This window comes from Cherax quadricarinatus, chromosome 68 (assembly GCF_038502225.1).
Source record: "Cherax quadricarinatus isolate ZL_2023a chromosome 68, ASM3850222v1, whole genome shotgun sequence".
NCBI classification, from domain to species: domain Eukaryota; kingdom Metazoa; phylum Arthropoda; class Malacostraca; order Decapoda; family Parastacidae; genus Cherax; species Cherax quadricarinatus.
The window spans coordinates 16,922,127-16,938,291 of record NC_091359.1 but is presented as its reverse complement, the minus strand read 5'-3'; the positions used below and the strand labels follow the sequence as shown (position 1 = coordinate 16,938,291).

General features: G+C 38.4%; 1 protein-coding gene across 3 annotated transcripts in view; it reads right to left on the bottom strand.

Moving 5' to 3' along the window:
- Positions 1 to 891: 891 nt before the first annotated feature.
- Positions 892 to 16,165, bottom strand: part of LOC128697726 (proton-coupled folate transporter) — a 41,933-nt gene continuing 26,659 nt past the window's right edge. The window contains exons 8-11 of one of the 3 annotated variants that reach the window (XM_070099730.1): positions 15,393 to 15,476; positions 10,271 to 10,427; positions 8,649 to 8,809; positions 892 to 1,661 (exon numbers count right to left, since the gene is read on the bottom strand). In XM_070099730.1, coding sequence (XP_069955831.1) covers positions 1,600 to 1,661; positions 8,649 to 8,809; positions 10,271 to 10,427; positions 15,393 to 15,476 — 464 coding nt within the window. In that variant the 3' untranslated portion in view covers positions 892 to 1,599. Of the gene's footprint in view, positions 1,662 to 6,098; positions 8,810 to 10,270; positions 10,428 to 15,392; positions 15,477 to 16,165 lie in introns of those variants that run through there. The other 2 variants (XM_053789589.2, XM_053789590.2) reach the window with 2 other exon arrangements.

Genomic DNA, 16,165 nt, shown 5'->3' with positions numbered 1-16,165 from the left:
AGATTTTTCCAGTGACATCACTAGTGGGTGGGGCTCTTTCAGTGACATCACTAGTGGATGGGGCTCTCCTAGTGACATTACTAGTGGGTGGGGCTCTCCTAGTGACATTACTAGTGGGTGGGACTCTCAGTGACATCACTAGTTGATAGGGCTCTGCAAGCACTGCTGCCAATGAAGTTCAAGTTCTTCAGTGAAGTCACCAGTAATCAGGGCCTTGTAACTACCCAACTACTAATTTCAGAGCTCTGCCCACTGATGTCACATGCATGTCCGTATTATTGAGAGAGAAGTCCCTACACCCATAGAGGTAATATATTTATATTCATCAAAAGAAGTGCTGAGCCCATAGGAGTCATATAGCATCTGGGGACTGGCAAGCAGTCTGCTTCAATCCAAGGAGAGGGAGGATAAAAGTCTTGTTTCTTGTATCAAGATTATTTCATTCACAGGGGGCACTAAACCCAAAGGGTCATATAGTGCCTGGGAATAGCAGAAGGTATTCAGGCTTGATTCAAGGAATTGAAGCATAGGCCTAATTCCTTATATCAAAAGCCCCTTGGAGACATCAAGAACCCCCTCACCTCTTGATTTTTTGTGCATCATGCAACTGATAAGTAAAAGAAGACATGAGCCTGGCCCAAGGCCGAGCTCTGGGAGCAGAAAAATTCTTGGAACCCATCAGATATACAAACCAATGGCAATCTCATTGTCATCTTACATTAATCAAAATATATCTTTTATTTTTATACAGATCAATTTTACAGACAAAGAGCTGTTAAATCCATCTCTGTTCATTTCAGAGACCAGCCCTAAGGTATACTACCCTCCCCAGGATGCAACTCACAACACTGGCCTAACAACCAGATGCATACTGTAGTTATTGCTAGGTGAACAGGAGCAGCAGGTGATACCTATTTTGTGTGTACTATCATTCTCAACCTAAGCACTAAACCTGTAAGAGTTTACAGCATTGCTACTTTATGTACAGCAATATTATAACATTTCTTAATGATTTAGGTTTCTTTCAGTTCACATTAGTATTATTATATTTAGGGGAAGTGCTAAACCCACAGGGGTCATACAGCTCCTAGGAAACTGGAGGAACTCAGGTTCAATCCAAGGAATAGTAGGATGCTCAATTACTCAGATGAAGAGCACCTCACCAGCATAAACAAACCTTTCTTAAGGCATCTCAGATGGAGAGAGAGAGAGAGAGAGAGAGAGTGAGTCCTTCACTGGCTGCTGGGCACCTGCCATAATGGGCTTGGTCCAAGGAAAGGGATGACAGGTCCAATTCTTTACATCAGGAGCTTGTCACTGGCATCAAAGGAACCTTCTGCAGACAGTCTATATTTCATAACTTCCACCAGAGGGTTAATAATGTAAAAGTATTATACAGTATCTTTCACTCAAGTTATTTCCATTTTCTACTTACATTCTAGTTTTGAAATAACTTTTTTTCCTTGACTTATGAAATTTGAAACACTTGTGGATCTTCATTGCTGAAACTTTTTACCTTCATAACAGGCTTCTTCGGTCAAATACAGATGAATGCAGCACTGGAAGCAGTAGTAACAGTATTAATGTGATCAGTCCACATTATTCTTCTTTCTTCTGAATCTGGGTCAAATTTAGTGGATGATGGCCGACAATACTTAAACCTAAAAGATGGTTAATAGTTATTATTTCAATTTACACTAATGGGGGTCTTTTAATATTTTTACCAGCTCCTTGTGTGTGTACTATAAATTATAAAACAAATGCAAAACCCTTATGAGTCATACAGTATTGCATTGTAAGGGGTGTCACACAAAGGGTTAGAGAATTATTATTATTATCATCACAGAGAAGTGCTAAACCCGTAGGATTGTACAGTGCATGTGGGGGGATGGAAGGTATTCAGGCTCAGTTCAGGGAACTGGAGCACAGATCCAATTCCCTAGATCAAGAGCCCCTCACCAGCATCAAGGAACCTCCCATGAGGCGAAGGGTTAGAGAAGTGAAAGGTTAGTGCGAGAAATAAAAATCATCGTGGACAAATTCTGAGCTTTTCTGACAATTTATGTAAATGTTTTTGCATGTAGATTGCTGCCATAGTGATATATGCAAGACAGTGCTGACTTTTCCTACAGGCTATGTACACAACAAATATTAAGAGTCCTGTATTTTTTTTTTTTTTCAACAAGTCGGCCATCTCCCACTGAGGCAGGGTGACCCAAAAAGAAAGAAAATCCCCCAAAATAAAATACTTTCATCATTCAACACTTTCACCTCACTCACACATAATCACTGTTTTTGCAGAGGTGCCCAGAATACAACAGTTTAGAAGTAGATATGTATAAAAATACACAATATATCCCTCCAAACTGCCTTAAATCTCCACTCTCTGGAGAGGCGTAGAATGAGGGGAGATATCATTGAAGTGTATAAGTGGATGACGGGCATAAACAAGGGAGACATTAATAAAGTACTGAGGGTGTCAAACCAGGTAAGAACCAGGAATAATGGATTTAAGTTGGATAAATTTAGATTTAGAAAGGACGTAGGTAAGTACTGGTTTTCTAACAGAGTTGTAGATGCGTGGAACAGTCTTCCCAGTGGGGTGATAGAGGCTAGGACCTTGGGTAGCTTTAAGAAGAGACTGGACAAATATATGAGTGGGGGGGGCTGGGTTTGATTGGTGTCATGGGGTACGGGAGTTATTTCTTGAGTAGCTTTAGGTAGATGTCGTTTTGATAAGGACCTGCCTCGTATGGGCCAGTAGGCCTTCTGCAGTGTTCCTACATTCTTATGTTCTTATATCCCAAACCCCTCCTTTAGAGTGCAGGCATTGTACTTCACATTTCCAGGACTCAAGTCCGGTTATATAAAATAACCGGTTTCCCTGAATCCCTTCACTAAATATTACCCTGCTCACACTCCAACAGCTTGTCAGATTCCAAATACCATTCGTCTCCATTCACTCCTATCTAACACACTCACGCACACTTGCTGGAAGCCCAAACCCCTCGCCCACACCTCCTTTACCCCCTCCCTCCAACCTTTTCGAGGACGACCCCTACCCTGCCTTCCTTCCCCTACAGATTTATACGTTCTCCATGTCATTCTACTTTGATCCATTCTCTCTAAATGACCAAACCACCAAACCCCTCCCTCCAACCTTTTCGAGGACGACCCCTACCCTGCCTTCCTTCCCCTACAGATTTATACGTTCTCCATGTCATTCTACTTTGATCCATTCTCTCTAAATGACCAAACCACCTCAACAAACCCTCTTCAGCCCTCTGACTAATACTTTTATTAACTCCACACCTCCTAATTTCCACACTCCGAATTTTCTGCATAATATTTACACCACACATTGCCCTTAGACAGGACATCGCCACTGCCTCCAACCACTCCTCGCTACAGCATTTACAACCCAAGCTTCACACCCATATAAGAATGTTGGTACTGCTATACTTTCATACATTCCCCTCTTTGCCTCCATAGATAAAATTTTTTGCCTCCACATATACCTCAATGCACAAAATAGTATTTCCTCAGTAGAATAGTAATTTAAACACACAAACTTAATGCTTTTATTTATTATACACTATTATTTATGGTCTCACCAGTATGCTTGACACATTCCAGAAATACTTTACAAATTCTTTCTTTCTTTCAACACACCAGCTGTATCCCACAGAGGCGAGGTGGCCCAAAAGGAACAAAAGTTTCTCCTTTCACATTTAGTAATATATACAGGAGAAGGGGTTACTAGCCCCTTGCTCCCGGCATTTTAGCCACCTCTTACGACACGCATGGCTTACGGAGGAAGAATTCTGTTCCGCTTCCCCATGGAGAACTTAACGAATTACAGTGGACCCTCGACTAACGCTATTAATCCGTTCCTGAGAGCTCATCGTTAGTCAAAATAATCGTTAGTCAAGTTAATTTTCCCCATAAGAAATAGTGGAAATCAAATTAATCCGTGCAAGACACCCAAAAGTATTGAAAAAAAAAATGTTAACACATGAAATATTAATTTTAATACACACAAACTGAAGAAGACATGCACAGTTACATGACACTTACCTTTATTGAAGATCTGGTGATGATTGATGGGATGGGAAGAGGGGAGTGTGTTGATGGTCTTAGTGTTTAGAAGGGGAATCCCCTTCCATTAGGACTTGAGGTGGCAAGTCCTTTTTCGGGGTTACTTCCCTTCTTCTTTTAATGCCACTAGGACCAGCTTGAGTCACTGGACCTCTGTCGCACAACATATCTGCCCATAGAGGCCTGTACCTCCCGTTCCTTTATGACATTCCTAAAGTGTTTCACAACATTGTCAGTGTCACCATTAAACACTTGTTCAGGTTTCAGTCCTTCACTATGTACTCCTTGAATTCCTGCACATATTTTTCAGCTGCTTTTTGGTCCAAACTGGCAGCCTCACCATGCCTTATCACACTATGTATGCCACTACGATTCTTAAATCTCTCAAACCAACCTTTGCTGGCCTTAAATTCACTCACATCACCACTAGTTGCTGGCATTTTTCTAATTAAATCGTCATGCAACTTCCTAGCCTTTTCACATATGATCGCTTGAGAGATGCTATCTCCTGCTATCTGTTTTTCGTTTATCCATACCAATAACAGTCTCTCAACATCTTCTATCACTTGCGATCTCAGTTTCGAAAACACAGTTGCACCTTTGGCAAGAACAGCTTCCTTGATTGCCGTTTTCTTGGCCACAATAGTAGCGATGGTTGATTGGGGTTTTGTGTACAGCCTGGCCAGCTCGGAGACACGCACTCCACTTTCATACTTAGCAATGATCTCTTTCTTCATATCCATAGCAATTTTCACCCTTTTTGCTGTAGGGTTGGCACTAGAAGCTTTCTTGGGGCCCTTGGTGACTTATTTTGCAGGTGCAATCACTAAAAAGGCTGTGATAATAAGAAATGTTCCGATTGTATGCTTGGAAGCGACCGCGGTGGCTGGCTGGCTTGTAAACACTGGCCAGAAGTGGACGCGTCTCAGATGGAACAAATAGTGTTGGTCGAGTATTTTAGCCCTAATCGAGGCAAAATTTTTGCGATAAAATGTATCGCTAGTCAGATTTATCGTTAATCGATGCCATCGCTGGTCGAGGGTCCACTGTATAATGAATTTATGGTTCTTTCGTAATGTGCATACACTTCAAATGTTTTTCTTTCTTCCATTCCCACATACATATCCCTGTTTCCAAGTCTTTTACTTTATTATAAAACTTCATATGTAGAAACTTTATAAACTTAAATTTTATATATTCATACATTGTACTTAATTTAAAAAGTGTTTTAAACAAATTTCTGGACTAATTTGCTGTAATAGCTACCCACCTTCACACCCATTGGCAACAACGTTGGTCAACTCTGCTCGGTAACAAACTTCATTCTATTAAACCGAGCATAGGTTACTGGCCGTCTTCTTGTCATCAGTGCCTAGGTTGGGAGACTACTCTCTTCCGCCTTCGCATTGGCCACACTCATCTTACTCACGGGTATCTCATGGAGAGGCACCCTGTTCCTCTCTGTGAGCAGTGTCAAGTTCCAGTATCGATTAGCCACATTCTGTTAGACTGCCCTCTCTATCAACGAGCACGCAGAATTTACCTCCGTCGTCGTCTCTGCTCTACTACTCTCTCTTTACCTTCCCTTCTTGCTGATGGAGTCTCCTTTAATCCTGACTCTCTCATTGATTTCTTGACAACAACTGATTTACTCCACAAACTCTGATGATGATACCTTTCGCACTCCCCTCAGCCCTTTCTACCTCAATCTCTTGCTGCCCTCTACCCTTTCACCATCCACTGCCACGCTGTTCTCCGTAACCTATTACTCATCCATCTCCCTTTTGCCACCTGATACCCTCACTTCCTTCCTGCCCTGCAGTGCTGTATAGCCCTTGTGGTTTAGCACTTCTTTTTGATAATAATAATAATTTAAACAAATAGCACAGTATTGTACAACGTTTATAAATCATAATGGGTTTTGCGGTTCACCATCATAATTATAAATTGTAAAGCCTGGGATAAAAATCTATAACAGTTGGTAATGAAAAACTATACAATATATATCTTGGATAAAAACATCTTTAATTGTAAAATAAAACAAATACATGATGAGCTTTTACAAACCTGTTTCTTTGGTGTAACTTTTTGTTTTTCTAACCTATACAATTTGATTTATGTTTTTTTATCTAGATCATAAGTTAAAAGTGTATGGTAACTTTCATTTTCATAGAGCATCTTTTACAAAAGTATGTATTTTCTTGCATCGTGGAGATCATGATTTAGACTTACTTGTGTCATTGTTTATATTGCATCTGAACTTAAACACTACATATTATAGCCAAGTTCAACTATTAAACACAAAAATAAACATTTGCAAAATCAATTTGTAATTACAGTGGAACCTCAAATATCGAACTTTGTTCGTTCCAGACGGCTGTTTGAGTGCTGTTACCGAACGAATTTATTCCCATCAGGAATAATGTAAATTAGATTGGTTCATTTCAGACCCTCAAAAATACACTTATAAAAGCACTTACAAAAATACACTTACATAATTGGTTGAGTTGGGAGCAGTTCAATATTTGAGGTTCCACTGTACCAACTTTTTTTCATTTCAGAAACACCTGGGATCAACAAATATACATTTTACAGCAAACTCAGTACTGTGAAGCTATGTGCCATTGGAATGGTTCCTAAACATGCTTCCATATGCAACAGAAAATAATTACAAACATGAGTATAGTATTTACATTCAATATTTCATAAAGGAGGGGTGGGGATATCTGCAGTCTGGAAAGGCATCTGAACTGTAGCATTGGCATGCCTCTAGCAAGACAGTCAGAGTGAATGATGGTGAAAGTGTTTCTTCTTTTTCAGGTCACCTTATCTTGGGAAGAGACAGCCAGTGTGATAAAAAAAAAAATTCACAAACCCACAAATTGCAAGTCACACCAAAGTCGTAGACCATTATGCCACCCCAGTGTTGTATGACCAACGAGGCTTTAACATTAACTGTTTAATAATAATTCATTCTACATACAGCTTTTTAAAAATTAAAAGGACCATAATATGTAGAACTTAATATAGAAATAACAAATGGGTAAATGTTGATGTTGAAGGTCTGATCCAAGAAACTGAAGTTACCCTCTCCTTCCTTGGATCAAATTGTTTAACCTTTAAATGGTCCAAACGTATATATACGTTTCTTCAACAACTGAAAGTATGTAAAAAAATGTAATCTTCTTTTTTGTTTTACATTTGAAAACGTGTAAAAAAAAACTTTTATCGACATTTTTTTTTGTTACATTTGAAAATATGTTAAAAAAAGTAGTTCTACTTTTATAGCAATACGAATTTGAATGTCGATTTGTTTGGACCGTTTAAGGGTTAAAGGGTATTTCCCACTCCATATAAATAATAATAATACTGTAGTAATAATAACAGAGGCAACTAAAATACATGTACTGGGAGAAGGGGGCTAGTAACCCCTTCTCCTGTATAAATTACTAAATTTAAAAAGAAAAACTTTCTTTTTCTTTTTAGGTCACCCTGCCTTGGTGGGATGTGGCCAGTGTGTTGAAAAAAATTATAATAAAAATAATATTTTTATTTTTATTAATTTTTTTTTTTTTTTTTTCAACAAGTCGGCCGTCTCCCACCGAGGCAGGGTGACCCAAAAAAAAAAGAAAGAAAATCCCCAAAAAGAAAATACTTTCATCATCATTCAACACTTTCACCACACTCGCACATTATCACTGTTTTTGCAGAGGTGCTCAGAATACAACAGTCTAGAAGCATACACACATAAAGATACACAACATATCCCTCCAAACTGCCAATATCCCAAACCCCTCCTTTAATATTTTTAATATTCATTATAATACTGAACTTGGATAATGCAGGACAACAATAAAACTGATACTAAGATAAAAGTACATGTTTTTAAACTAATTTGAGTATGATTTCGAATCTGAAATTGGAACTGACACAGCATGCAATGAATTTATAAAAAATTAAAATAAATTTTTCATATATGCTGAGTACTGATGATGACCTAGTGATAGGTAAGCAGTATACACAAGGCAACTGTGCAATATGCTTAATATTTTAATCAACAATATCCAAAAAATACATGTGGACTTTTTCAAAATCTTCACATATTTTGAGTACTAATGATGAGTCCGTGACAATCAAACAGCATGTATATATGTCAGTTGTAAATTTAAAGGAATAGTCTCAATTTTTATATACAGAATGCTTTAAAAATACATTTTTATGCAACTAAAAATCATGACATGTTGGCTTCAGATTTGGAATCAGCATACTGTACTTTATTTAATAAAGGGCAACCATAAAACTATTTATTATATTGCAACCCTTGAAAGGAGGTGCCCTGTTGTTGACGGTTCTTGATCCAAGAAACTAGAACTTCTCTATCCCCCTTGAATCAAACTATATCACCTCCCATTCTTCAGGCACTGTATGACTTCTATGGGGTTACCACTTCCCCTTAAATAATTATGCTAAAAATTCTGAACTAGAGTACATACAAAAGACAGATCTAGATTATATATCATCATCTCCATCTTTCTGAGTTTCTGTGTTACCTTCAGACATTAAGTCGCTTTCCTCCTGAGAGGGGGATACCACTTGAACCACAGGTGAAGGTTCCCCTTCATGTTCCATCTCTTCAGACACTTCTTGGGCCTCTTCAGCTAATTCTACTGAGTCATATTTGCTAAATTGGTGAAGTGCTTTGTGCAAGACACTGAAATATAAATTACACTGATAAGCAAGAAGAAAAATATTTTTTTTTTCAACTAGTCGGCCGTCTCCCACCGAGGCAGGGTGACCCAAAAAAGAAAGAAAATCCCCAAAAAGAAAATACTTTCATCATCATTCAACACTTTCACCACATTATCACTGTTTTTGCAGAGGTGCTCAGAATACAACAGTTTAGAAGCATATACACATAAAGATGATTTAGAAAGACACGTAAGCAAACACTATGACATATTTATTAGAAAATGTTTCGGTCCTGGGACCTTGATCACTTCTAACATACAGAGGTAGAAAGACATTATATATATAGGCGGAGAGTGAGGTGTGAGTGACGCACGTGACCTGAGGAATGTCATGTTGTGATGAGGACGGGTAGACGATGAAATCACGTGACTCCTGTGTTGTTGGGTTGGTGGTGCTTAAGTATCATGTATGCCAATGTTTTTTTAAATTTTGTAGTTTCCAGTGTTGCGTTCTATAGTGTCGGTGACGGCGATTAGTGAGGCTTCTAGGCACCGTCAGCGTCTGAGGACTGGTTCGGTGAGAACGAGTTGTGCCTCATTCCAGTTCATCAAATGCCCCGTGGAGTCTCTATGGAGGACACAGGCGTACCTTACATCGTCTCTGTTAGAGGCATTTCGATGCTCATTCAGACGGACTGCAAGATCTCTGCCTGTCTCGCCTACATATTTCTTGGGATAGAACCCACAGGGAATAGTGTAGACACCTGCTGTAAAAGTTAGAGGTGTGGGGCTGTGTTTCGTAGTGAGGTCTTTGATAGATGATGTGTTTATGGTGGAAACGTTGATGTTACTCATAGCAAGTGCCCGGCGAGTATTCGTGGCAACATCACCACATGGGAGTACTATGAACTGCTTACGTGTCTTTCTAAATTAACTTGTCGGTATTTATTACCAAGGTTTATACCACATATAAAGATACACAACATAACCCTCATATGGGTTATACAGTTCTTCCACAAGCCATGAGATTCTTTACCACCAAGGTCACTATAGACAGTTCCCTTTTGTAGCAACAAAAATTCTGACAACCAAAGAAAAAAATGGCTATATTTTCAAAGCATAAGATTGGTAAATCAAAAATACATTAATACTAGAGAGGTGGTAACAGCACTGTAAAAAGAAAAAAAATTAAATTTTAAAATACTCAACTAGTACATTTTTTAACTATTTTAATACAATATACTAGGCACTATAGAGGTAGCAAGAAAAATTGCTCTGATATAACTGTAATCTTTATTATGTTCTATATCCTACTAGTCATTTATGTTGACAAAATCGGTCAGTAAACCTGACTGACTTTGCCAACATCAATGGTATGGCTCATTTATATGTATTTTAGCTTTGTTATACAAATAAAAAACAATGGAATGGTGCATACTGCAATTTAAAATGAAACAATGATAAATTAATTAATTTTAGCTCACCTAATGATAATGACAGGAAGAATGAGAAACCCAGCGGCCATCATAAATGTAAATCCTCGGAAGATGAGTCTCGTTGCAGGATACACACTGTTGAACACTCCTGAAGCAATCAGTGTGCATACATTTTCCAGCAGAGCTACACAAGCAAATAATTTGCCTGCAAAATAAAGAAAAAGTGCAAAAACTGAAAATACACATACTGTATAAAGTATTTAAATTTATATTTTTTGTTATAACTTACATGTTATCAATGTAAGGTTATGTAGAATATACTAATACATGTACATAAAATACAGCTCAATCATTGCTGAAGTTTGTTTTAACCCCTTCAGGGTCCAAGGCCAAAATCTGAAGTGGTGCCCTAGTGTCCAAGAATTTTCCCCCCCAAAAATTTGTTTTTTCTTATGAAATGGTAGAGAATCTTTTTGTGAAGGTAATAAAACAAAAAGTACGAAATTTGATGGAAAATTGACGAAATTATGCTCTCGCGAATTTTGACGTGTCAGCGATATTTACGAATCGGCGATGTTGCCGACTTTGACTCCCATTTTAAGCCAATTACATCATTCCAGTCGACCAAATTCTTAGCTATTTCACTAGTATTACTTCTATTCTATCGATTGAGCACAAGAAATCGCCAAGTCAACTGTTTCAACTACAAAATAAAGTGATCGGAAATTGGTAATTTGGCCAATTTAACACAAAGTTCAAAATATTCCAATTTCGAAATAGCATCCAGAATAAACAATGTAGGCATTCCTGGCACTAAACTAACATTTCCTCTGTTCATTAGTTACATTTTCAGGCTTTACAAATAAATCCCATTTTGATTTTTTATTCACATAATGAATTTTTATTCACACCAAAAAATAGAAGATTTACTGTTATGCAATATTGTAATAATTGTATAAATATCATCACCACATTTGTGAATGTATATTAGACCCACCAGCTGGCGTGTATTAGACGTGTGAGGTCGTTTGTTTACTCTTGAACATCGGCAAAAATTTAACATTTCCGCTACTTTGAGCTCAGTTTCAAGCCATTTCCAGTGCGAAAACCAATCAAAATCATCTCTATTTCTGTAATATGTCTTCCATTCTATCAAATGAGACCAAGAAATTGCAAATACAACTATAAAAAACATACGAAAAAACACTGCAAAGTTGCTGTTTTAATCGAAAATCTTGGTTTCAGTTTTTTTCTCTCATTATACACAGTGTGCTGCAGGATTTGTTTTATGTGGTGCACACATACCAAATAGATGTATTCTCTCATATCTAGGCCCAAATGTACCACTCACAGTTTATCAGAGTGAGCTGAGCTCATGAGGTAGATATACGGTTTGGACCCTGAACGTAAAGCCGTAGATCTACAGGACGGACCCTGAAAGGGCTAAAAACTGAAGAGGGCAGTTTACTTGTGGACCGAAGGTTCAAACTTTTTTTACAATTATGCAGAGAGAAAAATAGGCTTTGTATATTATTTCAAGGCATAGGCTGGCTTGAATTTACAATGATGTGTTAACATTTCTTAATTTTTATTTACAAATTTTAGGCTTTATGCTTCACAAATACAAAGTAAGGTGGGGAAAAGGGAAGGGTCAGTCAGCTGCTTCCTCTCTCACCCCAGAGGCTAAAGTCCTGAACTGGAAACCTTAAAAATAGCTTTCAAACACAGGTGACCCTTGTTTTATGCTGTAGTTTTATTCCTGGCCCTTGGTTGTTCACTCAGGCCATAAACACTTAATTATACATAATAAGAATCTTCAACTAGGTAGTAGGTTGGTAAACACCACCCAGGGAGGTACTACCGTCCTGCCAAGTGAGTGTAAAACGGAAACCTGTAATTGTTTTACATGATGGTAGGATTGCTGGTGTCTTTTTTCTGTCTCATAAACATGCAAGATTTCAGGTACGTCTTGCTACTTCTACTTACACTTAGGTCACACTACACACACAAGTACAAGCATATATATACACACCCCTCTGGGTTTTCTATTTTCTTTCTAGTTCTTGTTCTTGTTTATTTCCTCTTATCTCCATGGGAAGTGGAACAGAATTCTTCCTCCCTAAGCCATGCGTGTTGTAAGAGGCGACTAAAATGCCGGGAGCAAGGGGCTAGTAACCCCTTCTGCTGTATATATTACTAAATTTAAAAGGAGAAACTTTCGTTTTTCCTTTTGGGCCACATACGGCTGGTACGTTGAAAGAAGTTGAAAGAAGAATCTTCAAATGCTGGGAGCAAGGGGCTAGTAACCCCTTCTCCTGCATATATTACTAAATTAAAAAATAAAAAGTTTCATTTTTTTAGGTCACCCTGCCTTGGTGGGATATGGCCGTATTGCTGGAAAAAAAATCGTCAATGCTTGATTATACATAATAAAAATATTCAGTACAGTTTGCAAACCGCATGACTTCATACAGGGACCAAATAACACATATATGCAACTACCAATAAAAATAGGACAATTCACAACATTCATTAGGCCAAAACTGGAACATGCAGTGGTTGTATAGAGTCTGTTATTTAACAAAAATGGGTAATATTATCATTATATTCACAGGTCAATGCTAAACCCATAAGGTTCAACAGCATCTGGGAAATGGGAAGTAAATTTAATCAGAGGAAGATGAGGATAGATCCAATTCCTTGAATCAAGGAATCAATATCAAGGCACCCCTGATAGCATAAAAAGAATGGCTCCCAGATCCAAGACTCAATATACAGTAGTACCTTGACTTACAAGTTTAATTTGTTCCATGACCAAGCTCGTAACTCAATTTGCTCGTACTGTAAGTAAAATCCATTTTCCTCATTGAAATGAGGAAAATTTTTTTGTTACGGGTTTTTAAATAAGAAAAATGTATTTATAAATAAGAAATGATTTTTGCCTTTTTTGCCAGGTCCCGGCAATGTTTTAGAAATGCTGGAGTATATATGAAACTCCTTGAAGCACGGTGTAAGATGAGTGTCACTCCACTGCTGACAGTGCAGCAGTGGAGTGACATTTGATGATCATGCACTGCCTTGGCTTTATTTTTCACTGCTACACATAAACATGTCTGTCTATCTGCTTGTTTCTGTTTAAATGTTTCTGTCTATTTGTCTGTCTGTTTAACTCTATGTTTATCTGTCTCTGCTTATCTGTCTTTCTGTGTTTCTGCCTTCCTGTCTCTCTAGTTGTCTCAGAGAGAGATCTGCTCATGAACCAACAGGTATTACACACGATGCAGAGTCGTCACGTCTGATTTCTGAACAAGTGAATGTGTATTACTTGCCAGTCATGCTTATTATGTCTTATATCTACAAGCATAGTATAGCATTTCGTCTGGATTTTTTGGGTTATCCTAGGTAATTTACACTATGTATAACTGTATTTATGTGTACCTGTGAGATAGAGACAGAGATAGATATAGACAGACAGGAGATAGAGATAGCCAAAACAAATCAGCCAGCCAGCCAGCAGCCAGCCAGCAGCCAGTCAGCCAGCTGGCCACCCAACCAGCCAGCCTGCCAGACATGTATTACACGTTCCAGAATTTTTTCTCTTTACTTAGGGCATACATTATAGAACATTCTGGCAGGATGACACTACCAGTGGTATCAAAATTGAAAGGATGATACACATTGGTTATTATAGAGGTTTTTGATATTTTCTCGGTATCTCCTGTGAGTGGCGGTGTATCTGAAACTCGCTTGTAACTTGGATTTTGGCTCTCAACTCAAAGCAAAAAATCAACCGAGCGACAGCTTGTAACTCGGAAAACTCCTAAGTTGGGGCACTCATAAGTCAAGTTACCACTGTACTTTTATTAACTAACAGCAGGAATAAAAAAAAACATAATAACTACACTTTGTTTAATCATGTGGGTTGCCTCCCACCAAGGCAGAGTAATCCATAAAAGAAACACATGCAATGTCACATTAAACAGCTGTTTTCCCAGAAGTGCATGGACATCACAAATCAGATGACATTCTGAATAGCAACATCTCACTCATTCCTCAGAGTGCAGACACTATTTCCCAACTTCAGGACTAAGTCGTGCTAACTAGTGTCCTAGAATCCTACTGTCTGTACAATAATCTCATCCTGTAAGCTATGGCCATAATATGACTTGTTAGCACTTTGTGCCACACACTACTGCAAGCACAAATATTTTCTAACATATTACATTGCCAAATTTTGGCTTTGATTCCAATTCTCTGAAAAATCTAGACTTATGATATATGTAAAGTCTTGGCCACTTTGAAAAAATGTAGCCCTTATATAGTAATCCTGGTCAGGCATAAAAGACAACATACTGGAAGCAGTGGAGATGTCATGTGTAAGGGCAATGTGTGGTGTAAATATTATGCAGAAAATTCATAGTGTGGAAATTAAAAGAAGGTGTGGAGTTACTAAAAGTATTATTCAGAGGGCTGAAGAGGGGTTGTTGAGATAGTTTGGTCATTTACAGAGGATGGAGCAAAATAGGATGACATGGAGGGTGTATAAATCTGTAGTAGAGGGGACGAAGGGTAGGGTTGTCCTAGGAGAGGATGGAGGGAGGGGGGTAAAAGAGGTTTTGTGTGCAAGGGGCTTGGATATGCAGCAAGCATATGTGAGTGTGTTAGATAGGAGTAAATGGAGATGAATGGTTTTTGGGACCTGACAAGATGGAGTGTGAGCAGGGTAATATTTTGTGAAGGGATTCAAGGAAACCGGTTAGCTGAACTCGAGTCCTGGAGGTGGGAAGTACAATGCCTGCACTTTAAAGGAGGGGTTTGGGATATTAGCTATTTGGAATGACATCTAAACTGTCATATCTGAGCACTTCTGCAAAGACAGTGATTATGTATGAATGATGGTGAAAGTATTTCTTTCTTTACTGGGTTCAGTGGATGTGTTAAAAAAAATACAGCTTAGAAAAAATAAATCAGTCAAGCTCAGAGTCTGTTTGTAAGCTAGATTCATAGACAGGGTACCTCGATCCAAGGAACTAGAGAACTCTTCCCTCCTTGGATTAAACCTGATTGCCTACCATTTCAAAGAGCTGCATAACTCTTACAGATTTAATAATGATGCATATCATACAGTACATTGCATAATACAGCTTAGAATAGTGTACTGTATTCTTACCATGTTCATTAGGTTCTACCAACTTGGACATGGCAGATCTGAGTGTTGGAAGGATCCAGGTACTTAACATCGATAGGGCAGCACCTGTTAAAAAGAAGTAATAATAATAATAATAATAATAAATAATAATAATATAATAATAATAATAATAAGAACAACTCCATGGGGCGGTAGGTAAGACACATGGGCAACAGTTAGGCAACTTTATTCCGAAATGTTTCCCCTACACAGCAGGCTTCCTCAGTCGAGTACAAAAGTAGGCAGGAGCAACAGAGATGTGAAGACAATGTAATCACTCCATCACCCTTGTAGTTTGAGATTTGAGGTTGTCAGTCCCTCAGCCTGGAGAAGAGTTCTGTTCCACAGTCTGAAACAATCGGAAGGAACAAGGGACAGTGTGGAGACTTATATACTGTCGGAAGGAGATGTGCAAGGTGGTAGTAGAAAGAATGTAGTCACTGAGAGGTCACGTCTCTCTCAGATCCAACAATTCTCACTTGAAAAAGTTGTCCAAGGTGTTTTCTCTTCTGTACCAAGATGCCCTTGTGTTGCAGTGTCTGACAGAGTGAATATTAAAATGGTATATAATACCGACAGGTTGGTAGGTAAGGCACATGGGCAACAGTTAGGCAACTTTATTCCAAAACATTTCGCCTACACAGTAGGCTTCTTCAGTCGAGTACGAAAGTAGGCAGGAGCAGTAGAGATGTGAAGACAATGTAATCAGTCCATTGCCCTTGCAGTCGGAGATTTAAGGTTGTCAGTCCCTCAGC